The following is a 27,371-nucleotide window of genomic DNA, read 5'->3' as shown; positions in this document are numbered from 1 at the left end:
GTTAAGAAGAAATATTGACTTTTGACTTTAAAAAGTCAGATTTTAATCGATTTTATATTCAAATATCATTTGAACTTCGAAGAAATGAACGTGTATTCATATTCAAGAGGTCAAAATTAGTCATGACGAACAAAATAGTAAAAAGTCAAAGTTTGACTTTGACTTGATTGCATGGTTAAATGACTATATTTTCATTGGACTAAAGTTAGTGGTAAAATATGATATTTTGTTGGATAATCACACTGACACTAAGTGAGATAGGTGGTTGTATGAGATGTAAACACCTAGTTCACTAAGTTTCATTAATGGCTAGTGAAATGTTAAGTGTTGAGATTTGATGAACTAATTACATTTTTTTTTCTTCATGTAATTATGTTATAAATAGGCTTAATTTCATATGTGAAAAAACTTTTTGTCAATTTTGTAATTTGAAATTACATTTTTGTCTCAACATTTTTTTCTCTCCCTCATCTCAAACTTAAGTCTCCTCCAAATTTTCATCATTCTCTCTATTTTCCTTCATATACACTATAAGAAATTTTGGATCTTCCAATGCCGTTTTAAACCATCGGGAGATAGGCTCTCCCGACACAAAACCTAGTGCTTCATAAGAGGCACTATCTCTCGACCATTACTTACCGTGTCAAGAGATTTAAGAGAACTACCAACATGTTGCTATATGTGTCGGGAGTTCCCGACTCACTCCTAACGTGGTAAGTAATATATCGGGAGTTTGTGGCTAACTCCCGACACATCAAAATTGTGTTGAGAGTTAGAATTTAATAAACCCTCATCTCTTCCCATATCTCCAAAGAAGGGGAAAGGGACAAATTTATGAAGAGAGGTGCTAGGGTTGCTCTGCTCACTGCCGCTAGATAGAAATCGTTTTCGTCTCTGTCTCTTGCTTCGTGGTATTGTTTGAGCTAATTTGAGTGTAAACTCATTTAGCTTCACCGGTTCTACTCCTTCTGAAACGTTTTCATCTTTTACATATGTATTTATTAACATGTTCCCTTGTCTGTGATCTCTGCGTACTTTTTTTACTTGATGTTTGATTTGTTTTTTTTTTTGAGGAAAGGAAGGTTCTCTAGAAAAAAATAAGAGATTAGTAGAACCTATATTTTATTTTTTAATCATCAAACTTCTCAAGCAAGATAGATGTAGAGCAGTGAAAAAACTCGAAAAATAAGATGAAAGTTTTAGGTGAGTGTTGGAGAAATTTCAACATGCAGATATTTCTCTTTTAGAAAAACAGAGGATCTCTCGATGCATAAAATGCAGCGTTGGAAGATTTTGGGAACTCTTGACGTAGTACACGACGTTGGGATATCCATTTTATACGTTGGGAGATCCTCTATTTTTTCAATGTTGTATTTTATTTATCTTGAGATCCTCTCTCGACTCATTTCGTCCAACCTCGATCTCGACATGTGTTTATGCATCGGAAGATCCTTTCCTGATGCATTTTTGTACATATCCCGATGATTTTGTGCGTTGAGAGATCTGTAGTTTTGTGAGACTTGTATTTAAGTTAAAGAGTAAATTTTAACTAAGTGTTTTGAAGAAGGCGCTTTGAGCGGTCTACACGATAAGAGGTTGGTATTTGAGTAGTGCACAAGGAAAGGTTACACGATAGGATTTTTCAGTGTTTTAGTTCAACTAGGCAATTAAGGGTCTTCACGAGTTGGAACTAGACGTTGAAGAGAGAAAACTTCTAGAAAATTTCCTAAGTTTCCTTAATGGGTCACGTGTAAAAGCTTAAGCTAAGCATGATTAAGTTAAAACTTAAGTTTACACGTGCACCACTAAGAGTAGAAGCTGGAGAATTATTAAGAGTTTGCACACGACTAATCCATTTTAGAATTTGTATAAATAGGAAAGTGTTGTTAAAGTGCTACGCAAGAAGAAGAAGAAGAAAAGAAAGTGAAGACTAAGGTTATTAAGTTTCCAAGTTTGTGAGTGTTTTTCTTCCAAGTATTTGATATGTTTGAAAGGTTTGCTTAAAAGTCTTTCTGATTTGAAAAAGCGTTGATTGTAAAACGCATGACTTAAGTAATAAAAGTTTAAGTTATATTACTTATGATGTGTTAAGTGTTTATATCGCCTAAAGTACATTTTCTAACTTAGATTTATGAAGCCAAGCGATTAAGCAAAGCTTAAAGAACTCACGCTAAGTGTTTTTGGCGTTTAACGAATAAAAAATGCTCAAAGTCATACCACATTCGGCATGGCGAGGAAGGACACATGCGGGGTGGGGTGTGACAAGTTTGTTGTAGTCATATTGTGTTTCATAACTCGGTTCTAAGTTTGAAGAATAGTGGATAAACTCTAGTGGTGGTCCTAGGTTCGAGCTTGTGAGAAGATTACAAGAAACAGAAAGCTACGAAGGCAAAGTTTTTTTTCTTTCAATAAACCCTATTTTTGTTTAATTAGGGTAGTTTATACATGTTAATCTCTCAAATAGGTTAGTTGCAATTAGAGTAAATTCGATCTTTATTCGATTGTGCAGGTCTCATTTTTCCATCAAAGGAGAGTTTGTGAAATCTCATTTACCAAATTAATGATAAACTTATAATAATTGAAATTTGGGCTCAAATCCAATATAGTTGGGTGAAAGACTAAGTCCATGAACCAACTAAGTCTAAATTCACAAACCTCATGCAAACAAGTTGCCACACCCAATGAAACATCTCTACTTCTCATCTCTCCCTCCAAATCCAAATCAACAAACCAACGAATGGGTATTGTGACATTGTATTATTTTCATGAAATTCTGACATTTTGCTTTACACCGGAGAGAAATGTTTATTTTGTTATATTGGAAAACAAATTAATAATTTAGAGGCAATGAAGATAAAGATTAAAAGAAAACAAAAAGGAAAAAAACGTTAGTTTGAGAAGTATGAAACAATGGTGTTAAAAGAGATGCAAAGGGAAAGATTTAATGGGAGAAAATAAGAAGGATTTTGGAATTTGAAATATGGAAGCGTGAGGCTGTAATTAAGGAGAGAGCACATGGAAAATGACCCAACTCCTCTCCTCAGTCCTCTCCCGATTATGTATATTAATATTATTATGCACAACAACGTAGTGCACTTTACGCTTCACAATTTCCCTTTTATTTTTAACTCTTGTTACTATTATTAAATATATTAGTGCTTGCTTTTCTTTTTATTTACCAAACAACAACATATTTCCATCTCCATATTATTGTTTCAACCCAACCATTTGATCTTTTTATATTCTTCGACTCAAACGAAAACATCTTTCTTAACAAAACCATTTTTTTTATCAATAATTTATTGACATTCATTGAAATTTTAACAACAAGAAATGAGAATTGGATGGTTCTAGTAGTAAAGTAGATTGTTTTCACATTAAATAGTTTTTTTTTCTTCTTTGTTTTGTTTTTTACTATCTCTTAATCCCGCTAAGAATTATATACCATACACGTTAGATACCCCATAAATCTTGCAATAAATATGACAGAAAAGACACTATAATTTATAATAATCCGCAACAAGTAATGGTAAAAGTAACAAACACTAAACTTCCAACCTCACTTTTGCTTTTTCAATTTCAACTTCTATATCACTCAATCAATTCTCTCTTCTTCTTCTTCTTCTTCTTCTTCTTCTTCTTCCCAACATTTTTCCATCATTAACCAAAAATGGCCATTCTTCATTCCTCCATTAAACCTCAATCCTCCTCTAAACTCATAACCTTCTTCTTAATCTCTTCTTCTTTCTGCGTTGGCTATTTCTTATCCTCTGTTTTCCTCTTCCACACTTTTCAACCTTCTTTAACCCACATTCCTTCCTCTGATCTCTCCCTCCATCAAATCGTCTTCGGTATCGCTTCGAACAAGGATTCATGGCCTAAAAGAAAAGATTATATCAAGATTTGGTGGAAGCCCAATTTAATGCGTGGTTGTGTTTTTGTTGATGATATTCCTCAAAACCATGACGCTTCTTCTTCTTCTTCTTCTCTTCCTGCGGTTTGTGTCTCCGCTGATACTTCCCGTTTCCGTTACACTTACCGAGGTGGTTTCCGATCGGCGATAAGGGTCGCTAGAGTGGTTCTTGAGACGGTAGCTGCCGGACATTCCAACGTGCGGTGGTATGTTTTTGGTGATGATGACACTTTTTTCTTCCCGGAGAATTTGGTGAAGACTCTGTCTAAATACGATGACGGTTTGTGGTATTACATTGGAAGCAACTCTGAAACTTATGTACAAAACAGAAATTTCGGTTTCGAGATGGGATTTGGTGGAGCTGGATTCGCCATTAGTCAACCTCTTGCACAAACGCTTCGAAATGTGTTCGATTCCTGTCTACAACGGTATCCTCATCTTTATGGAAGTGATTCTAGAGTTCATTCTTGTTTGACAGAGTTGGGTGTTAAATTAACTCATGAACAGGGGTTTCATCAGGTGGATTTGAAAGGTGACATTTTTGGGCTTTTGGCTTCACATCCATTAACTCCAATAGTAACTTTGCATCATTTAGATCGTATAAACCCAATTTTTCCTAACAAAACTATCAAAGAATCACTCCAACATCTTTACAAAGCCGTCGAGATCGATCCTTATAGAGTCGTGCAACAGAGTGTATGCTACGATCGGTGGTTCTCGTGGACGATTTCAGTGTCATGGGGTTACGCCGTTCAAATATACGACCATCATGTTTTCTTGACGGACGCCATTAATGTGCAACAAACATTCACTCCATGGCTGAAGGGTTCTAAGGTGGAACCTGGATCTTTTACATTCAATACAAGGGAAATTCATGAAGATCCATGTCGTCGGCCAACGGTTTTCTATTTGGATCAAGTTTCTTCGGATTGGAGTGGATTAATCAAAACTACTTACAAAAAAGATTTCTTGAATTGCTCTTTTGGTTCAGCCTCTCCGAGAAGACATGACGAAGTTAGAGTTTTCTCTCGTAAACTCAACATGGATGCAAAACAGGTAAAAGTTCTTTAAATAATGATTGTTTTGTCTATAACAAATTTTGATCCGATAGATCGTGAATTTATAATGATCACCTTAGTTTTTCTTACTACAAAAGCTGCCATGGAGAAATCACTGCACTAATCAACCTCTCAAATAATTAGTTTGCTTAGTAACAATACAGTGCTATAAATCATTTACCCAAGAAGTTGGTTTAACTGATGAAACATTTGAGTTGTTTTAATGAGCAATTTTCTTACCTATCATCTGCGGAGTTGATCTCTTTAGCCCTTATGGAGTTGACGGGGTGAACTTGTTTTAGCATCACTTTTTTGGGGAGATTTAAATTAAGTATTAAAGTGAGTTTGAAATTGAATGAATGTACAGTTGCAAGCTCCGAGAAGACAATGCTGCGATGTATTACCTTCAACCGCAGGTGAAGTATTGGAAATGGCCATTAGAGATTGCAAGGAAGAAGAAATGATTCACATGCATTAACTAATTAAGTACAAAAAAATTACAAGAATTTTGGGTCACTTTTCCAATTGAAATATGCATACAGTGAAGCTGGAAGGCTACCAAAATTGGATCTATATTTTCCCAAGTGTAACTATGAGGGTTTCATTTTATGGTAAAACTTTGGTTTAGATACCATTTTTGAATGTTACTTTTGGAACAAAAATAAATGTTATTACTAATAGTAGTAATATTCATTTTATGAAACCATCAGCACAATACAGAGGATGTAAGTATACAACATAATTCTATGTATGCTCCTACCCTAATAATGATAGAAAAATATTCCTCCATCAAATTATTTGATTTTTTTTGGGTAATTTTTGTAATACAAGATGGTTTGGGTTTTATGGTGTGTTTGGATTACAATTTCAAGTGTTTAATTTAGAAAATAAGTTATTTTGAAAAAAATAAAAGTGTTTGGAAGCCATTCAAAATAGATTTTTAAGTATATTTTAAACGATTTTTACGAAAATGAATTTAAACAAAAATGAGTTTCTTAAAAAATATTTTTTATTCTTAATCCAATGATCCTTAGTCTCTCTTAGAAATTAGAAAAAAAATGGATATAGTTGTTGTGATAAACATTTTTCACTTGGATCAATTATCCCACTCTTGTGTACAGATGAGTCCTAATCAACAATAATAACGATAATAATCAAAGTATGGATACAACGAATTTAACGTGAAAAAACTCCCTCAACGTGAGGAGTAAAAAACCATGGATTAAAATCAAAATCTCTACTATAATCTTTAACGGGTACAACAAAGTTATCTCTAGTCACAACTAGAGGCAAAATATCTCAAGAATAATATTCCTCGCAACAAATAACAATAACAATGAAGAAAAAATAGAAAGATCTCACAATAAGTGGTAGTAGAATATTCACTAGAATTTGACTTTACATAGCTCCAAACGAAATCTCCACCGTTTAGAATAAAGGCCCTCGTGCCAAAATACACTGTCAAAATTTTAGCTCGATCAGACCACATATTGATCTCCAAATGGCTGAAGAATGAAACTGCAATAAATGTTCGTTTTATATTTTTCACTCACCATTGTCGTCACATTCATTGTCCCTTTTTTTTCAATTGCACAAAAAATTAACCATAAATAAATGGGTTGGGCTTCACAACAAAAGAAAATAAGCCCATCAAATCTCCCCTAATTCACTTTGAGGAGAAACTTGTCATTTCCAACGTGAAACGACAAAACACAAGTCTTACTCATGGTAGATTCTTTGTCAACGTATAAGATCCATTATAATCAATATGTATCTTCTCAAGCTCAAAAAATTCATCATTTGAAGCTATCTCTAAGCCAATGATACCTTACATCAATATGCTTTGTCCTGAATGAAATGAAGCATTCTTACCAAGGTGAATAAATCAATATTTGATTTTGCATATGTTGAACAATTATCTAATCCACAAAAAGCTAGATCACAAACTAGTTATCTATTCATACGAGGAGGAACTACTATATCATAACGATCATTAAAATAGGTCATAATAACTAGTTCTTCAAATCATGTTGAAAATCTTGCAATGCACGAGGTAAGTCGAGAATGTGAATGACTAAGATCAATGACTAGCACATTCGTGGAACATGTGGCTTGTCTTCTAGTAGAAAATAATTTTTTTTCTAACAATACTATATTAAGACAACACGACATGTATAGCTCAAATAAAAAAAAATCTTATATTAAAGGTAATAGAACAAAGCATATTTCACCAAAGCTTTTCTACACTCACGATCTTGAAAAAAATGATGATATATATCACAATACAATAAATTTTTTCAATGACAACTTGACAGACTTATTTACAAATCATTACCTATTAAAATCTTTGAAAAATCGCTGCATTACATTGGAGTATGACAACTTAGAGATCTCATGTCATGTTTAAGTGAAGTGGAGTAAATTGTAATTTTTTTATGTTTATAAATTATATGATGCTTCCATAGTAAGGTTTTATTAAGACATATATTTTGAAGATATCAACTCTTAGTAATTATGTAATTCACTTCATGCTTGTCAAATTATCTATAAATAGTGGCATTTGGTATGTTTTGTTAGACACATAGATGGAAATAGTGGAGAATTAAATAATTCCTTATTTTTTATTTTCTCAATTTCTTAATTATTTTATTTTAATATTATATATTTTCAATATTACTTTGTTTTGTTAAAGATTTTTTTAATTAAAAAAAAAAAAAAAGATGATTACAAGGTACTTAACAAATTATAAGAGGAAATTGATTGATAAAGATTGAAAATGTAACCAATTATAAAATTTAAGGAGAATTAAGATTCTAGGGGTGTAACTGTAAAAAACCACTATTCAATATTGTATAAGGAGTATGTCCAATTTTTTTTTATATATAATTTAACTTTACTCAAAAATATATTAATGTTATAATAAATAAATTATATATTTTTATAACAAATAATTATAAGTTATAATCTATAGGTTGGTTGTACTAAAATTATATGTCAAGCATATAACAATGGTAAAAGAAAAAAGCAGGTGTAACATATGATTCAAAATAAGCTTATATTAAATCCACAAAAATCTAGTGGTCAATCAAACTCACATGTTGGAGCTTTTGTGATCATACCATTCATAATTTATAATTGGACGTAACCAAGTTTAGTATATAGTTATTCTTTAAGCGATTTGTATGAAAGATATCCTCTAATTTGTTATTGATTTTAGAATTATTAAAATCACTATTTTCGCGTTAAGAATCATTCCTAACACTAAACTCAATTTCATATATTTAATTTTTTTCTCTTTTAAATTTAATTTTGTATATCATCCAAATTAGAAAGATCGTTTGTACATAGAAAATATTGTATTAACAACTATGATTCCCCCTACTTTACTAATATGAATATTCAATCTTTTTCCACGACTAATTATCGTGATTACGTTTAATTTTAACAACCTTTCAAAATAATTTTTTTAAACAATTTTTGTTTTTATTGTCTAGTAAATACACAAACCACTAGATTTTTATTTTTTTTCCTTCAACTTAATGTATACTTCTCTACAAGAAAAGAAAGATTAGGTTTACAATCTATTAAATTGGAAATTAAAGATGGGTCTAATTATAGAGCTTATTTGGTGTTGCAATTAAAATTTTGCGGCTGTGCCCACAAAAAAAAGAAGAGAGAAATTAATTTTCAATTTGAATAATAGCCGTTATCGTTGGAGCAAAGACTCTAAAACATAGCAACCACAACTTTTCCATCTTCATCATTATGAGTTTGAGTTTTCTTTTTCATATATTAAGCCTTCATCTAACCTAATATATACCCACAAACTCTCCTCAATCTTATATTCAACTTTTGGTTTAAATACGAATTAGAATCTCCCAATTTGTTTTTTCAATACAAAATTAAAAATTCAAATGTGTATTAGAAACTTTTTTTTCTAACCAAAATGTTCCTTTTCTTTTTTTCTTTACTTTTTCATTAAATTTTATTTAACAAAAATAGACTTTCAATTTTTTTCTTGTCATATTAATTTTCATCTCCTATATTTATAAAATTGAGAGGTCTTCTTCTAAACTAAACATGATCAAATTTTTATTAAACGAGTTCAATCAAAACCTTGATTTGAAAAATAACTAACTATTAGACCAAATTTATAATCTAATCTAGTCACTCAGGACGACTCTTAGTGTCAAGAGAACTCACTCAAAATTAGATCAATTAATTAAACTAATGTAATAATAATCGTTATATTAGTTTAAACTAAGTAATCGATTTAACTTCAAATCTCAAGTTATATATTTGAAAAAAACGTCAAATATTATTTATAATATTAATTAGAGTTTTCAAGATAATAGGAATCTTTGAATAGACCAAAATGGGGTTTAAATATATACTATAAGAGAGTTTAGTTGTGTTCATCTTCAAGCTTTGACATCACAAACTAGCCAAAGTGCATTTGAACAAATAGATATTCATAATTTTGGTGTACACTTTTTTTCCTCCTATTATCATTCAAACTATACCACCTTCTCAATGTCATACTAACTCTGATATGTCTTACTTTGTTTTAGTGAGATTATGAACAAACTTTGGCTCAAAATTAATGTTTTATATCGAGCATTAGTTAGTCTTTTCAAGAATGTATAATGCAAAAGTTTTCTGTGAATCTTATTTGACTACTTGTTTTTTTATAACAACTCCTTTAGTTACAAACAATTGATTAATTTCATGGTGAGTATTACATTGATTATTTGGCCAAACATATAAGCTCTTTTTAATTGACAATTTATGGAGCATAGTAATATCATTATTTAATCAATAAATGACCTTAGGTTAATAATCTAATTATAATTATAAATGTTGTGGGTAATTGTAGATGAGTGATAAAATTAAATCAATGTTAGAATTGGTTTGGTGAACATTAAATCTATCCAAGAAAGATAGTTAGAGCCTAAAATTAAACAACACATAAGGTTCAATGAGATGGCCTAGGAAAAGAGAAAGGAAATGGTAGGAGCTAGCCCATTTGCAGCACCTCTTCTAACAAATCACTCGAAAACTATTTTATTCGCACCACTAATTGGACCAACATAATTTAAGAAGAAGAAACGATCGTTCGATATACCTTGAGCTCCTCGACCTTGATCCAAGTTGAGGCCAAAGTCCAATGAATGTGGAATCACTACCTATTTCAATAGACCCTGAAGTAAATGGCTTGTAGATAGGTTTGGAATCTTTATCCTAAGAGGACTAGGCCACGATAACTTATAAACACTATGGATGTGAAGCTTCTTGAGAGTGAAATGAGTTCTCTTTCAGTACTTTTTTTCTTTTTGATACTTTTACTTATTTAAGCATTGGAGTAGACATGACATTTGGTGTGTTCGTATGCAAGCTCACCCTTTTGTTTTTCAATATTCCCATTTCCCCTTATATAAACAAATTTACTGTTGTTTTGTTCGGTCCAAATTTTGTGATCATCCACAACATTTTTAAAATAGCATTTGGAATTGATATGTTTTTTAAAACAACATATAGATAGAATCATAGTAATATTTACTTTAGAAAATCTCACATTGTTAACACATTTTTAGGCTAATTCTATAAATATAACTAAATATTTACGACTCGTATAACAAAATAAAAAATTTCATGAAGTCGACTATGTTTTAAAAATATTTCAAGTTTGTCTTTCCTTTCCATATTCTTTCTTCTCTTCTGCCATTTTTCTTTCATTTTTTTTTCATATGCAATTTTTCTTTTATATTTTTTTGAAATCATAATCTTTGTTTTCAATTAATCATAAATTGTGTTTTTTTTTTTCAAAATGTTATTTGGTTCAAGATATCATGAACCGACGATCTTGAACAAAAATGGTTATGATATTGGTACACAATCATCTAGATTTGGCAACACAATCGTGTACCAAAGATAAAAGATCTTGAAAAAAAATCGTTGAGATTTGGATACACTATCATGTAGTCAAATATAAACGATCGTGTATCAAACATAAAAAAACGTGTCATCAAATCTAAATGATTGTATACTAAATATAAAAGAATATGTACTCAAATCTAATGTCAAATTTAAACGAACGTGTTAAAACTAGATAATAATGAACTTTAATAAACTAAATTTCAGATTGATTAAAAGTAGATAGTTAAAATTTGAAATGAGGTAAAAATTGGTAGAATATAAAACTTTAAAGTTAAAAAAAAAAAGTCGACCCTAATGGTTATGAATATGCATTTTAAAACCAACCATACACGTGTATTGAGTTTGGCAGTTGGTTGTTATAATTAATACAAGTGTCCAAATTTTTTATCCCCTTTTGTTTTTTTTTTTTTAATGTTAGTTTATACTTTAACACCATTTTAACCTTTTTCTTTTGCAGGTTTTTCTCTCATTTCTTTGCAAAGAATTCTTTCTCTATTAATCACTAGAAGAACAAACAAAAACAAGTTTATTATTACTATTATTAGTTTCTAATATTATTGAGCTTGTTCATGTGTATCCTCTTAGAGATAGTTATAAAATTGAATCCTAACTACCATCTGTTCTTTAAATTTAACAGCTTCAGCCATAATTACACCATTAATGGAGCAACATTAACAAAGGAGGAAAAACAAAAAAGAGGAAGAAACTTATTGGAGTGGAAAGAGAAAAGATGAAAAAAATGTTTCTTACATATCTATCTTTCTTTTGTGGATTCCATTCATGAATAGAATCCACAAAAGAAAGATATGTAAGAAATATTTTTTCTACTGCAGTGCTTCATCTACTTTATTCTTTAAGGAGAAGTGGAGAAGAGAAGAGAAGAGAAGAGAGTGGATTTTATCTTCAGTAGATCAAATTTTCTATTCGATTTTGTTTTTGAAATGATAGACTTATTAAGTCGACATCAAAAGCTACTCTCACTTGTGCAAATCAAATAAAGACCTCTTATAGATAGAAGTTCATAAATCATTCATGATTGAGATCAAGTTACATATGGCTATCCGTTTGAAATATTAATCTCTTTATTTAATGGTGTTACCAAGAGAGATTATATATTTTGTTGTTCGATCTTACAGAAACTATCTTTATATAGGATTCTCCACTTGCATGTCTCTGCACGAACAATTTGGATCAAATTGGTTATAACATCTATAAGGTGTGGGTTGTATCTACCATGTTACCAGGAAAGACTTAGACCTTATAGGTTGTTAATTAAACATGATCTACTTGTATGTCTCCACATACCGTTCAAGTTACATTAAACAACCTTGAATTGATAGTTTATTAGATTTAGTTAGTTTATATGCCAGATGAAATATCTTTTTATTTTATTCAACAAATAAATGTTAATCATTATAAACCACAAGATTTAGGACAAAAATCCTAACAAGTGATCCCTTGAGAGAGAAAATTGTGAGAGAACTAGAAAGAGAAAGTAAGTTCGAGAGGGGAAAGAAAATCAACAACTTATTGATAGTTGGGTGAGTGCTGATAGTTGAAAATTTGGTAGGTAAGCCGTAGGTGACAACAATTGGAAGGCGCAACTTAGAGATTTCAGAAGTTAGAGAAAATAGCAACGAGAGGGAGAGTCATGCAGAGAGAGATAAAAGAGGGTCACTCAATGATGGTTAACTTTGGTGGAGAACTTATCAATGAACGATGACAATGTGATTAGTGGTTAGTGGCAGGCATGCATGACAACAACTAGAGAAGTGGCTATGTTGTGAGGGGGTCGAGTACAACGTGGTGAAGTAGTAGGAGATGTTCCTCTTTTCTTTTGATATTTATAATTCTTTTATTCTAAATTCCTTCAAATCATCCTAAGCACATGAGAACCACATAATACCCTAATAGAATTCAAAGCATTGTCATGGCCTCTTCATAAACCTTGTGGTGACTTACATTCACCCCGAGATATTTTTTCATATAGTTTCATAACATCACATGGACAACATGGAAACTTGTCATTCATTCTAAAAAAAGGACTTTCTACACTTAACAACAATGTAAGATGTTGCTTGTGTATGATCATCTTTAGCGATGTTTAAATCTTTTATATATGTTAATATGTATAAAATAATAAGTAAAATCATAAAAAAAGAATAAGATAATGAAAAATGTAAAGATTAAAATAAAATGAAAATGGTGATCAACAAAGTAAAGATTGATTAATCCTACATATTTTGAATGAGCAGTTAAATGAAAACAAATTTGATTATGAATCTACCAATTTAAATTTCAAAATAGAAGAAAAATCCAATCTTCCTACTTTATCTCTTGATTCTGTTAGATTGAAATCAAAACAACTCTCTTATCTCTTGATTCCATTAGGTTGAAAACTCATAACCATATGAATTATATTGTACATGAAAAGTTGTTACTCAACTACGCTAAGAGGCAATTGGAAATTTAAAAAGTATGTAACATGCGTGGGGGCATGCTTTACGCCAAAAATTTTATATTTTCATTTTTCTTTATAGAAATCAAAGGACACCAAATATTGCTATTACCACCGATTTCATTAAAAAAGAAAATAATTATAATTATAACAATTTTTAGGTCCACAAAAAAAAAAAAAAAAAAAAGATATTATGGAAATAGTTAGAAGGGTAAAGTGGAGAATAAACGTAGTATGTGTTTAGAATGTGTTGGTTATGAAGTGGAGGGAGGGAGGGAAGGGAGTGTGTTCATTATTTTAGAGAGATGGAGCATATGGTGGTTCCTAAGATATTTTATGAATGCCTGAAGCACATAAGGTCATAATTTTTTCCACATGTCTCGTCAGTAACATTGACACGCTAACCAAACTATGAAAGAGAGAAACATAATGAGGAATCATATGGTCCATTGATTTCTATATATATATATATATTTATTTTTCAAAATAAAAAAGTTAAAAGCCAACAATGTCAGTACCATAAAACATGTTAGCGTTACAAGCTAATAACCCTTTTCTTTTATTTATATATATATATATATAGATATATTCTTATTCAATCCTTCTTTCTTTCTATGTCTCATCCACACATGTGGCTTTTCATTTCAACACTAAATCAATTTGTGGACAACGACCTTCCTTCCAATCCAATATACTACATTATTATTATTTTTGTTATTCTTATTATTATTATTTTATCATTATCAATTTCCAATTTTACCCCTCACTCAAATCTTCTTATTTTCTGTGGGGTCCTTCACCTTTTTAGAGCTTTCATTCTAAACCACTCACCCTCTTTTTTTTCCTTTCTTCTCTCTTTACGCCATTATTCACTTCTTCTCATCAATTCAATTTCCTCCACATTTTCTTATTTATTATTGTTTTTTCTTTTCTTTTCTTTTTTTTTTTTTTAATTTTTCATTTACTTTTTAACCTTTTGTTTCTCAATTACCCTTTTTGTGAAAGGAAATAGATTGCTTCATCTATACAAGTGTGTGGAAATAAATGGTGTTGATTACATGGGTTTCTCAGATAGTGGCAAATATGTCATTATGCTGTAAATCCAGGACAAAGTTGGTCCTCCATCAATTTCCCATTTAGATTTTAAACAACTACAATTTGTGGTTGCCTATATATATATATATATATATACCTCCAACTCTTAAGGTATCGGGAGCAGCCACATTTACATTTTAGACTTGAGTTTTTGTGAAGGAAAACGCAAAAATGTGTAGAGGTGTGGAGGAGGGAAACCACGGTCACGCTCACGGTCGCGATGGTTGCCGGCAGTCTCCAGTGATCCAGAAGGGCGTTGTGTCGGCAGCTGGTGTGGTGATGTGCGAGCTGTGCAACTCGAAAGCTTCATTGTATTGCCAAGCAGATGATGCGTATTTATGTAGGAAATGTGACAAATGGGTTCATGGTGCAAATTTCTTAGCCCTCAGGCATATTAGGTGCATTCTCTGTAATGTTTGCCAAAACCTTACACAAAAATACCTCATGGGAACTTCAACTGAGGTTCTTCTCCCTACCATCATCGCTTGCGCCGAAGCTAACGACTGTAACAACAATGGCAATCGTAACCCATGCTGCTCAGTAATGTTCAAAAGGCCCTTTCTCTTTTTGTAAAATCTTTCATGTTCTTCATCAATCTCTGTTTGTCTTCCAATCTTTCTTTCTTTAGTCTAGCAAAAATGGCTTTTGTAATCATACTGCAAAGAAACAGGGGTGAAATTCTTGTACATTTGTTTGTTTGTTGCAACCCCAAGTTGCTGGTTTGTTTAAGTTTTGTTGTTAAGTTAGATTAGAGAAGATTTTAAAAACAGACACGAGAAAAAAAACAAAATCGCTATCAAAGGCTGTTGTTTTCTGGGCAAAAAATGCAAAAATTAGTACCTGAAAAGAGGAGATTGGAAGTTGTATTATTTATTATTATGATCAAAATTGTTTTTATTATACTCTCAGAGACTATCGACTCTGCCAAACAGTGACCAACACAGATTACGTGGGAGTGAAAGAAAGAATAATCTTATTTATATACTAATGAAAAAATGAGTTGCTTCTTTGCCCAGTAACCGATGAATTGCGTGGGTGAAAAGGCAAGAGGCTAAAAATGATGTACTAATATTGTCCCTTGAAGGTCTCTTTATCACTTTGTTTCCACCTCTATCTGGAAAATCTTTCACCATTGCTGCAAAGGAAATGAAGGATAAAACAGAACATTTTTAAAGTAAACAAACGAGGAAGCAACTCATTTCCTTTAAGAAATCTAATTTGACAAGAGGAGTAATGAAAATACCAACCTCTTCAGGGAAATTTAGAACCATTCTTGTATGGACAATTATTCTTCACACTATCTGCCGATTATGAAGCTTCTGGCGGCTATGGCTACATCTTTATCTACAACCTGTGAAGTATGCCATCGTTAATGGTGGAATCACATGTATTGAAATATGCTATCATGTAGCTACAAGATGAACGGTGTAAGATATTATTGGTTAGTTTTTAATCCCTTTCTATTCATTCATTTACATCCAAAATAAACCTTCTTCTATGTCTGAATTACGAACAAGAAGCAAGAGAGTTTTTATTCTTGATTCATGTACCGAAAGGAAGGGATTTTCTTAAATATATAGATATCTTTTGATATGCGGTGGAGGACCTAGGATCATGTTTGAATGTTGGCTTTGAACATACTATATGATGTCGAAGTATAGATGGCTAATAGACATTTTGCATTTTGATTGAATTATAAACCAGAGAGATAGAGCATGAAATAAATTTCATGATGTTGCAGAGCAAAGCATACCTTGTTCAATATGGCATTTGTCTAGAAATCTGGAATTGAAATTCTTTATCATGGCTCAAAAGTTTCTCGTCACAAGAGGATCATAGTCATAGGCTTCGCCTGCTTTCACAAATCGACCCTTAACTCTTTTTCTAGTATCAGCTCTGGCTTTGCGAGATGCATATCTTATTTGCTTCCCAAATCTGAATACAAAGAAAGTGCAAATATCATAATTGAAATGATCAAATAGCCTCCTCTCTTCTCAAGATTGGTCATATTAGTTTTCAGTTGTCAACAATAAAAGGCCAGATAATGACATAGCAAAATCAAAATCTTTGTATCTCCAAGTAAAAAATCACTAAGATGAACGAAGTTATTCTATCTTAGTAAACATGTTACCTAAATAGATGAATGTAAATGATGACAGTTAGAGGAGAATGAGATATTCGTGCAAAAAAATGATACCAACGTTCTTGTTTTCTTCTTTTCATTGTATCTCATCTTGGCTTTATCCCTATTCCGATCCTTTGCTTGTGGACCAATACCTTCCATACTAGGATCCCACGAAGCTTCTGTCAAAAACGCCGGCGATAACCCACAGTCTTGATAATCAGCAACACTACTTTCGCCAGTCATATTCGAGAGAGAGAGCGAAATGCTAGAATGAACCTGAGCAGTAGGAGGAAATCCAATGTTGATATTTCCATTACAACTAGGATTCATAAGCATACAATTGGAATTGCCATTTTGAATCATGTTAATGGAAACCCCCTCTTGAGACGATTGAAATCCGATAAAATCCTGTTGTACAGATGATATATCCTAAATTAAAATTTAAAAAGAAAAAAAGGTCATTTCATGTACCTCAATGTCTTGAAAAAAAGAGAGAAAGAAAAAAAAAAAATGCAATCACATTATTATATACCTCAATGGTATTGTCAAGAGGAGGAGGAGGAGGAGCATTAGAATCAGTAACCTCAAAGAAATTCTTCTCCATTAAAAGAGAATCCAATTCTCCATCCTCAAATTGACATTTGATAGTAGTACCTTGAGGACAGCCAAACAACTCATCCTCATTGTTATCCAAATGAAGTGAAACATCATCAAGATTCAAAGCTTCACATAAATCATCATGATCATGAGTAGCATCAGCAGCAGTAGTGGTGGTAGTAACATCTTTAAAATCAGAACAACCCTATAAATGGGGGAAAAAAAGGAAACCGAGATGAGATTTGAAGGGAATTAATTAATGAAATGAGGAGGAGATCGGAAGAAGATACCTTGGAGTGAGGATCGGAAAGATGAAAAGGGGTGGTTGAGAAAGGGAAATGAGGGGGAGGAGGAGGGGGGAACCAGGAATGGGGAGGAGGAAGGGAGGAGGGATCAGAAGACCAGAAACGGAAGAAATCAGGCATGGAAGGACAACCGGAGTAAGAATGAAGAATGTGAGAAGGAGGAGGGCATTGGGGTTGGGGTGGGAGTTGGGTTGTTGTTCCAATCACAGGATTGACAGAGAGAGAGTTTATCATCCATACAACGAACAATGGCTGGTTGAGCATTACAGTTATCACAAAGTAAAGAGCGAAGATGGCGTCGAGATAACGAATTAGCGGAGTGAACGCGGCCATCGCACTGTAAACACAATCGGGCTGAATCCGATTTACAATAAACAACCGCTCTCACCACTCCACAGAACTCGCATAGAGGTTCCATAATAAACTCTTCGTCCGTTTCAATCCAAATTAACCAAAAACAACATTTTCTTTTTTTCTTTTTTTCTTTTTTTAAAGTTATTATCATTATTATTATTTTAATTTTTAAATTTCCGAATTTAACCTCGTGGCGGGAATTCGGCTTTTTCGTTGTAATCCTCCAACAGAAAACGTCCTAAACCTTCACCATTTAAACTATAACCCTAAACAAAATCAAATCAACTTTCATGTATTTTTCTAAAGAATTTATGATAAGTTACCCCAAAAAAATCAATTTTAAACTATGGTGGTAATGGTAATTATACCATTAAACTTTCCACCTTGAAAATGGGGATGGTTTTTGCAATTTAATCCTATTTAAACATATACAAAATATGCAAATTTGTTGATGTAATGTTTTACTCGAGCTTTTTGACTCATGGATGCTGACGTGGCCACCCATTTTTCGCTTTCTATTCCACAAATATCTATTTTTACTCCTTCATATTTCTCGTATAACTACAAGTTTTTTAGTTACACAAAATTAGTTAATTAAATTAATCTATTGAAATTTTCAATAAAGATGCACACATAAGAGTTTTATAACTATTGGAGACTTTACCTCCACCAAATCTATAACTATATCAAATTTTCTTACTTTACACCAATAGAATAGATTAAATAAAAATTATTTATTAAGTAGAAAATAAATCGGCAACCACTCATTAAAAATAGTATACGAAAATCAACTCGATAGCGTGGTATATCATATTTTAAAAACTTTTTTTAATTCTAGGCGATTGTTTAACAGGTTTGCTACTTTAATTTTTAGCTCACAACTCTTCAAGTTTTCTTTTCTTTTCTTTTCATTTCTTTCTTGTCTAATTAATCTTTTAATTCTTAAAAAATGTTGTTTAACAACTCTTCAAAATCTTTTATTTTATATTCTAAATCCTTCAAATTTTAAGTTTGTGGTTAATAGTTCTTTTTTAAAAATTGATAATACTACTAAACTTTATTTTATAAACAAAAAAATATATAATTTTTCTAAGCCGAACATGTTCTATAAACATAAAATACACCTCGTTATTTAAATAAAATTCGACGTACCAGTAGTAAAAATTTGTAAATACATCATCACAAGATAGTAAATGAAATATGAAATTTAAAAAATAATTTAAATTGAAAGTAAACACTGATTCATTTTAAAGTAGCTACAAATAACAAAAAAAATTCAACAAAAAGTATTTGAATTTTAAATATTAAATAAAGAATTTAAAATTTTAAGAAAGGAAAAAAAATTGATTAAGATAGAATTTCAAAATGGCATTAAACCAAATTTATAATTACTACAGTGGACATATGCTTAAATTTTGTAATATTAATAATAATTTTAAAAATTGTGATCATTCTAAGAAGCCAGAAAGTTTCCTTAACAAGAAGAGAAAAAATAAACTACTTTCTATCCATAAAAACAAAAAATGCAGTTTTTAAATACCCATAAAACAAATGGAATATGTTCTTTATAAAATTTACCTTTCCAATGAGATTCCGAACTTCATCCAAAATCTAAACTGAAAGAACAGGATTAAAGCCAAAATCTGAATGGGAAGACATTAGAAGGAAACAGATGGGTTGTGTTTGGTGTTGATGAAGAAAAGTTTTTGCTTTAGGAAACTTTTGGTTATTTAATCAACATTTGGGAGTCACTGTTAACCTTGCTTGACTTTGACAGATGGCTGTGTTTGGACCTGAATATTGATATAGATGATGATGTGGAGGTATTGGATAAAGGATGGGCCACAATTTGACTGACACATCAGCCAATATATGTATGCAATTTTTAGGAAAGATGACTTTGGGACTCAATATCATGTTGTACACGTGGAACTTTTGCTTTCTCTTCTTTTTTATTGTGCCCCTTTATATTGTGGTTTTCCAAGCCAAATTTATATAATGGATTTTAATTTTTAACACTTTTGTTAATCACAATGCAATATATAAAATATTATTTAAAATAAAATATTGTTTATTCTATTAACAAAATTATGTAATTGAATTTTAGTTATCATTTTTTTTTGGTGTACAGTGAAATAGCTAGAAATTGAATATACTCCATATATAATTGAATTTTTTTTGGTGTACATAAAAATGGAGGAATCTAATGGGGTTATTCATGTGCTAACACACATTTTGATAATCAAGTAATTAAGGTTGGTTAGAGTAGGTTATAATCTTTATTTTAAAGAAAAAAAGAGAAAAAAATATATTTGTACTACTTTTAAAAAAACACAAAACCAAACAAAACTAAGTAAATATAGTGAATGAGATGAACATCTAGATATCATATGATTAAGTAATAAAGGTTAGACACTTTTTAACCTTTTGAGACAATGAGTAATTTATAATATTATGTCAATCATAATAGTCTAAATACTATAATAATCTGGAGATTATAATAGTCTGTGTTTGGATTCCACACTATCATAATATGTGTTATAATAATTTGTCTATTAATTTGTCTATTTATAAGGTTGTGTAGGAGACAACAAACTTTTTATGGTTAAGCATACTATAAAAAAAATACATATCAAAAGAGGAAAGAAATATTTACTCTCGTCGAAGCCTTCATATTTACTAAAATTTCAATATTAGGGCACCACCACCAACAGACTTTTGTTTTAAATAAAATTTTGTTTTGTGAACCAAAATTAAAGTGGGAGTTTGTTTAGAGCCAAAGAAACGAGAATACGCAATAATCATAATCACCTTTTATGTTAGAGTGAATATTGGAATATGTGGTAGAACGATTTCATATTAATTAGATTTAATTTAAATTAAATTAATATTAAAATAATTAATATTTCATTTAAATCATATTTAAATTAATATCTCCCACGTAACCTATAATATTAATTAAATTAAATTAAATTAATTTAACTTATTAATTAATTGAAAATTTTATGTTAATAGAAGAAAGTATAAAGTGTTTACATCCTATGGATAATTTGAGTTTGGATTAAAATTTTGGTAGGGGTTATAAATAGTTTTTCCATTTTTATATTTTTAAAAATCTCTCTAATTAATTCTCCAATTAATTAATTGCTAAGATATTTAATTTAATCAAAATTTGAATCATATTCAAATATAAATTCCTCTCGTAACATATAGTTTTAATGTGTATCATATACATACTAAATTTTAACCTACAGTTTTAGTATGAATCTAATTCACATTAAATTAATATTTGAACTCATTCAAATATTTTATTCTCTCATAAATTAATTTTGAATCATATCCAAAATTAAATTTATATAATAAAGTTTAATTAAAATATAAATTTTATATTATAATGTATCACCATACATTATATTAATTCTCAAAGTAAATTTGAACATTTCAAATTGCAACAAATATAAACAAACCTCATTACTCTTTACAAGCTAAGAATGAGACTTAATGGACCTACAGATCAGAACTACAACGATATGAGATTAATCGGCTAAACTCATTAACCACATTAATGAATATTCATTAACTATATATATATACACTCCACTAAAGACTCATAGCTGAACCCTTTTCACTGTAGATTATTTATGTGTCTACTGACATAGATCAATAACAGTAAGTTATTCACAAGTGTTCATAATATCAAGTGAGTTGAATTACTATTTTACCCCTAGGTTACCTTTAGTCTTTAAATATTAGTGCTCATCTAATGAACAACTTGTTTATGGTCCAACCAATAAACAGAAACCTTTCTTGTGTCATAAAAAAGGTAAGACTCTTTGTTTAAGTTTGGAAGACACCATTTAAGGGAACACTCATCTATTTACCCTAAAGTCGGGAAGAAGTGAATTTTATCTTGTGTGATTATGTTCCTAACTCCCACTCAGTCTTGTCCTCAAAATGATAAACATATTGATTCGACAATTTGGTCACTCTCACTCATACAAATAAAATGACAATCTCTCGCAAACAGAAGTGCATAATACACTCATGATTAAGACTAAGTTACCTAAGTCATCCTAATGAAATAGAAACTTAACAAGTTAACAAAGTTACATCTAGTGGTCTTGTCTTATATGCAAACTTGTTGCATAGGATACCCTTTACTCGCATGTCACCTATACGAACGTATTGGATCATTGTGCTTGTATCAAATACAAAGTGAGCTATATCTGTAATGTAACCAGTATAATGTATGCAACTTTATGTCCATACTATAAACTTTTTAAGCTGATTTTGAACATTAATCCTTGTATGCCTCTACATACTATTCAAAACTTATCAAACAACTTAGGATGTTGGTTTATTGGATTTTTTTTTATTAAGATAAAACTAATAATATAATCAATGACACTTATTAAAATTATAATAGCACTTTATTAATAACGGTAACAGATTACATTTACTATCTACGAGTTTTATGACATAAAATTCAACACCTTCAACAACGCAAAAGCTCTTTCGTGCAAAGGAATAATGTTTCCATGCTGAAGAACTCTTGTGTTGTTGTAGATGCATTACCCCTGCCATGTCACTCTAAAGGGTGGTATCATTCTCCTTTGTATGGAGCCAAGAAACCCTCAACATTTGGATAATTGACATCGCATATGTAGTAACACCATGTTGAGATCTCAACTATTTCAAAGCTCTAATTGCATATATAAAACTAATATTTGAAGAAAGATGTATAACTATTTATTCTTTTGAACGTTTAGTACATTAGGTCCTGAAATTGCACCTCTAAGGATTTGTGAATCGGTTGCCGATCCTTCCCAGCCAATTTCAAATTTGATTGACTCAAACTCTAAAAAAATATCTATCTCCTAACTTTTCCCTATCAACACAATCAAACAACGTTGTTTTGGACCAGTGCATCAAAGAATGTTGACAACATGGCATATGAAGCCTCTAGAGTACCCCTAATGGAATTCAAATGAGACATAAAAAGATTTTTAAATTGTTGCAGTCATCTCAATAAACAGTCAAACGAGACATGAAAAGATTTGAAGATGAGAAAAGTCTCTTTAATATACATTCTACAAATCCTTAAAACAAAGATGAAAATGGAACATATACCCCAACAACGCGATAATCAAGATACCAAAAAGCCATAACTTTAAAGCCCTAACTTGTTTGTTATAATTCTCTACTATTGTCTATTTATAAGGTTTTACTGTAAATGTTGTAATTAATCGACAAAACATATTAAACAAATAACATAAAGTTTACAAATTCTAAAAATAATATTTTCAGAATTTAGAATCTTAAAAACAAATAACACAAATACTCATATTTCAAAATAATATAAAAATGCACATTTTTTAAACATTTTTAAAAAATAGATATAAATAACATATATTTAAAATTTTAAAATTTTAAAATAATGAACGTATTATGCATATATTTAATATATATTATTTTTTAAAAAAAAGTATAACTACCACGAAAATAGAATGTTTTAAAATAAAAAGGAATAAAAAATATTAATTAGTAAACGTAAGTTGGAGTGAATTTAAGGAATTTAATCTAAAATACAATTTCAAATTGTTATTAAAAATATATATTATATATTATTTAATTAAAATTATCGATATTGTTAATGAATGGTTTAAAATATAGGAAAATTGCATCAAATGACAAAAACATTTAGAAAAAGACAGCTTATGGCACCAATTCTTTGCATATTGCGAATACGATAAAGTTAGTGATATCATACGGCTATCAAACGGTAATCATAGTACTATCAGAGGTCTATCAAACGGTAATCATAAGACTATCAAATAGTCATCACTCTTAAATTTGCTACTTTTGCAAATTTAAAAAGTGTTTTGATATGAGCTTGATTATCCTAATTTTTTTTTTGCTATTTTTACAAAAGTTCCTAAAATATAACTAATCGAGAATCTTGTAGATATATTTTTCATTATTATAGGAGAGATTGCTGCAATCTTGTCCACCAACAAAATTACAGATTTAGTTAGAATTTACTAAATTTAATTTTAAAGGTTGTTAGTAAAATACACTATCTGGTGTGAAATCTACAATATCTTGACTCATGTTGAAGACATTAAAATACATTGTACTTTGAATCTATTAATTATCTTATAATGAATAGTAGTTTTAAGATTAATAATAATTAAACAAATGGGCGGGCCTAGCTTTTGCTATTTTTCTTTTTCTGGCCATCATTTGTCCTTTTTCAAGCTGTTATTTATAATTGTGCTATTTTTATCTAAAAAATATCATTTCAGTCAAATTGAAAGATAATATTATACTTGCACGTAAATACTCATTCCCTAAAGAATAGAATATAAATACCAAAAAAAATTGAGAAATTATTAGTTCATAAAATTAGAAACCACGACTTATTAGTTTAGGTATTAGTCCAATATCGATTCTTTTGTATAGGTCTGTCCCACGTGGTCACTTAGCTAATTGATTGTTCTTCCATAACTACACTCTCATTAATGCTTCCAAAAATCAGTGCTAATTTCTAATACCTCACAAGTCCTTTTATATATATATATAGTAGGTGTATTTTTAAAATATAAAAAATCAGTAAACTATTTACATTGAATAGAACAAATCCAAAATGACAAAATTTATTATATTTTGATTTTTGTATGAAATTTAAAATCACAAAATTCATTATTGTTTAGTATAAATATTTTATTAAATATTTTGTTTTTTTTATAAATTCTGTGTAAATACTTAAAATAGATAAAAGAAAAGGATATAATTTCTCATACACAAACTTAATATTGTTTACTATGAAATTGGTATCCAAATACTTGTTAAAAGTCTAATTAAGCCTCTTTGAAATACATTCTAAGTGCTTTATTTAAAAATTAAAAAATAAATCATTTTGAAAAAAAATTAAAGTGCTTTATAATCACTCAAAAACAACTTTGGTTATAGAAAAGAGATTAAATAATAATGAGATTCTAAAATTTTTTTAAAAATATTTTTTTTTCCTAAGCCAATTAAATGAACCCTAATCTAATCTCCACACTGCTTTCAGATTAAGTATAAAAATAGTATTTGTAAAGAACAAGTAGTCTCAAAGCTATTTGTAAAATTGGTTTCAGTCTCTTGTGAAAATTGAAAGACAAGAAAGAGAAAGGAAAAATATTTATTTTGATTTAGATATTGACCCAATACTCCAAGAATGACAAACATTTTGTTGGATCAAAACTACCAAGTTTCAATTTTTGAAGAGTGTATGTGTTTGGTTTATGAGTTTAAAAATTTACACTTTTAGCTTATACATTCATTTAGTCTCTAAGTTTTCTAAATGTATGTGATCGTGAATATCTAAAATTAGGTTTAAAGGATTTTTCAAATATTTTTTTATTTTAAATAATTATATATAGTTTAAAATTAGGAGAATAATTTTTAAAAAATCATGATCTCTCTAAAACTATTTAAAAAAATACAAAAAAATATTTATAAGAACTTTTTAACATATTTTGAAAAACTCATAAACCAAAATAGGTCTATTTTTATAAAGTCGAGGGCTGAATAAATATATTTTAAAAATTCGAGGACCAAACATACATATTTATCAAAAAAAAATTTGGAGATTAATAATGTAATTTTTTTCAACTTTTTTCTAAAGAAAACATTTTGAGCCATTTTTGAAAAAAAAAGAAAAAAATAGCACATAGGGAGTTTTAATTGGGATGCAAGCGTGTTGTCGCACGTATCATCCTTTTCTAACCCCACACGTCATATCCACAAAAAAATTGATAGGCCCTAATGAAAAAAGTAAAATCAACCGAATTCTGAATGGTACTGAACAGATTGGATGAGATGGAAAATTTCAATTTTACAAACAATTTAGAAAGTCACAACCACCAAATCCATCAATGCTTGACGTCCAAAGAAAATCCATCTCATTTTATCTACAATTTCAATACCCCATCAATTAAGCTCTCATTTCCTTTCTCACACCCACACTACACTCACTTTTATCCAACAATGTTAACAGGCAGCGACTTTGCAGCTCCGGGGCGAGTCGAGGGTGATAATGCTGCCGAGCCAACCCCCAGAGTACTCATCATATTAGCCTTCGTCCTTGACCGGCTGGTGGCTCGTAACGACCGCCTCTTAAATGAGCTAAGCCAACAGCTGGAAGAGTTGGGTTGCTGCAGCTCTTCCTCTAACCATTTAGGAAACAGCTTCAATGCTTTCCATGGAGTCCGAGCTCCAACCATCTCTATATTGAAGTACTTGGAGAGAATTTACAAATACACCAATTGTAGCCCTTCTTGTCTTGTGGTTGGATTCGTTTACATCGATAGGTTGATCCATCGACACCCCGACTCCCTTGTCATCTCCTTGAATGTTCATCGCCTTCTCGTCACAAGTGTAATGGTTGCGTCTAAGATGCTTGACGACGTGTGAGAGTCTTTAATTACACCTTGCATCTAATTCATTTTGCTTTTTTTAAGAGTCCTATTTGGAATGACATTTTTAAAAAAAATTAATGATTGACAGGCACTATAACAACGCGTTTTATGCCCGAGTGGGCGGGGTGAGCAAAGGAGAGTTGAATAAGCTGGAATTAGAGATGCTTTTTTTGTTGGATTTTGGAGTGACGGTTAGTTCAAGGGTTTTTGAAACTTATTGCTGGCATTTGGAGAAAGAGATGTTGTTGAATGGCAATGGGGAGATGCAAAGAGTGGAAAGACCCTTGATTATGCCTACTAACACTTTGGACGACGTCTCCGAAATTTCAGTCGACGACACTCTTCTTGTTTCTTCTTCACCACCTTAGTTAACATCTTCCTCATCATATTCATTGTTTTTTCTTCTCTTCTCTCTGCTTATTCGATATATATTCTTGTATATACGATGTTTGTTTCTTGTTCAACAATTGAGAGAATTGAGCCTCTAAGCTTGAAGTTGATGGTTAAAGTTTATACTAGGTGAACTATGTTGGGAAATGGCCAAAAACAAGACACATTTGTTGAGGGAGAAAAATACTTCTATGTTGGTTTTTCAAATATAATGACTTTTGGTAGAAATAAAAGGGAAAAAGTCCAAGTTGTTCTTAAGTTGAAAAAAACCTTGAAAGTCTCACCTTTGCGATCTTCCTTCTTCTTCTCGCATTGTGCAGACCTTCTCCCCCAAAAAATGGGTCACCATAACTTTTGTCTGAAGACCTCACACCTTCAGACAGCGGCAGGAACTTGAGGCAAAAATTGTGACGGTGCACAAAGTGAAGGGAGGCGGAATCTTTGGACAACGGATGAGGTGGAAAAGAAAGAGTGAATCTCGGGGAAGCTAGAGAATATGACGAAGACGAAAAGAATATGACCCAAAAATTAAAACTGGAGAAAACTTCCATTTCAAGCTAAAACAAAGCAAATGAAAAATGGTAATTTAATACAAGGAAATAAAATAATTGAAGATGTACACATTGATTGATTGAATGTGGTTAGGGATAATTAATTTTAACATTTGTCGTTTA

General features: G+C 30.7%; 3 protein-coding genes across 6 annotated transcripts; 2 read left to right on the top strand and 1 right to left on the bottom strand.

Annotated features, from left to right (window-relative positions):
- The first annotated feature begins 3,523 nt into the window (after positions 1-3,523).
- LOC101206335 lies at positions 3,524-5,765 on the top strand. Its single transcript, XM_004151879.3, has 2 exons — positions 3,524-4,969; positions 5,339-5,765. Exons 1-2 carry the CDS (start codon positions 3,671-3,673, stop codon positions 5,447-5,449), a joined length of 1,410 nt encoding a protein of 469 aa, XP_004151927.1. The 5' UTR covers positions 3,524-3,670; the 3' UTR covers positions 5,450-5,765.
- A 9,260-nt stretch (positions 5,766-15,025) lies between these two features.
- On the bottom strand, positions 15,026-17,901 carry LOC101206817 (zinc finger protein CONSTANS-LIKE 12). 4 transcript variants are annotated; one of them, XM_031880570.1, is made up of 6 exons: positions 17,474-17,901; positions 17,119-17,388; positions 16,659-17,015; positions 16,215-16,396; positions 15,709-15,812; positions 15,026-15,596 (listed from the first exon to the last, which is right to left on the bottom strand). In XM_031880570.1, the coding sequence occupies exons 1-4, from the start codon at positions 17,819-17,821 to the stop codon at positions 16,352-16,354; spliced, it is 1,020 nt and encodes a 339-aa protein (XP_031736430.1). In that variant the 5' UTR covers positions 17,822-17,901; the 3' UTR covers positions 15,026-15,596; positions 15,709-15,812; positions 16,215-16,351. The 4 variants fall into 4 exon arrangements, with proteins under 4 accessions (XP_031736430.1, XP_011650020.2, XP_031736428.1 ...); XM_011651718.2 differs by having other exon boundaries at positions 16,663-17,015; XM_031880568.1 differs by having other exon boundaries at positions 16,663-16,994.
- A 7,802-nt stretch (positions 17,902-25,703) lies between these two features.
- LOC101207050 (cyclin-U1-1) lies at positions 25,704-26,955 on the top strand. Its single transcript, XM_004151882.3, has 2 exons — positions 25,704-26,298; positions 26,396-26,955. The coding sequence occupies exons 1-2, from the start codon at positions 25,709-25,711 to the stop codon at positions 26,673-26,675; spliced, it is 870 nt and encodes a 289-aa protein (XP_004151930.2). The 5' UTR covers positions 25,704-25,708; the 3' UTR covers positions 26,676-26,955.
- Positions 26,956-27,371: the final 416 nt, after the last annotated feature.

Source organism: Cucumis sativus, chromosome 2 (genome assembly GCF_000004075.3).
Source record: "Cucumis sativus cultivar 9930 chromosome 2, Cucumber_9930_V3, whole genome shotgun sequence".
In the NCBI taxonomy this organism is placed as follows: Eukaryota; Viridiplantae; Streptophyta; class Magnoliopsida; order Cucurbitales; family Cucurbitaceae; genus Cucumis; species Cucumis sativus.
Note: the sequence above shows the minus strand (reverse complement) of the source record. Positions and strands in the feature narration are given on the sequence as shown.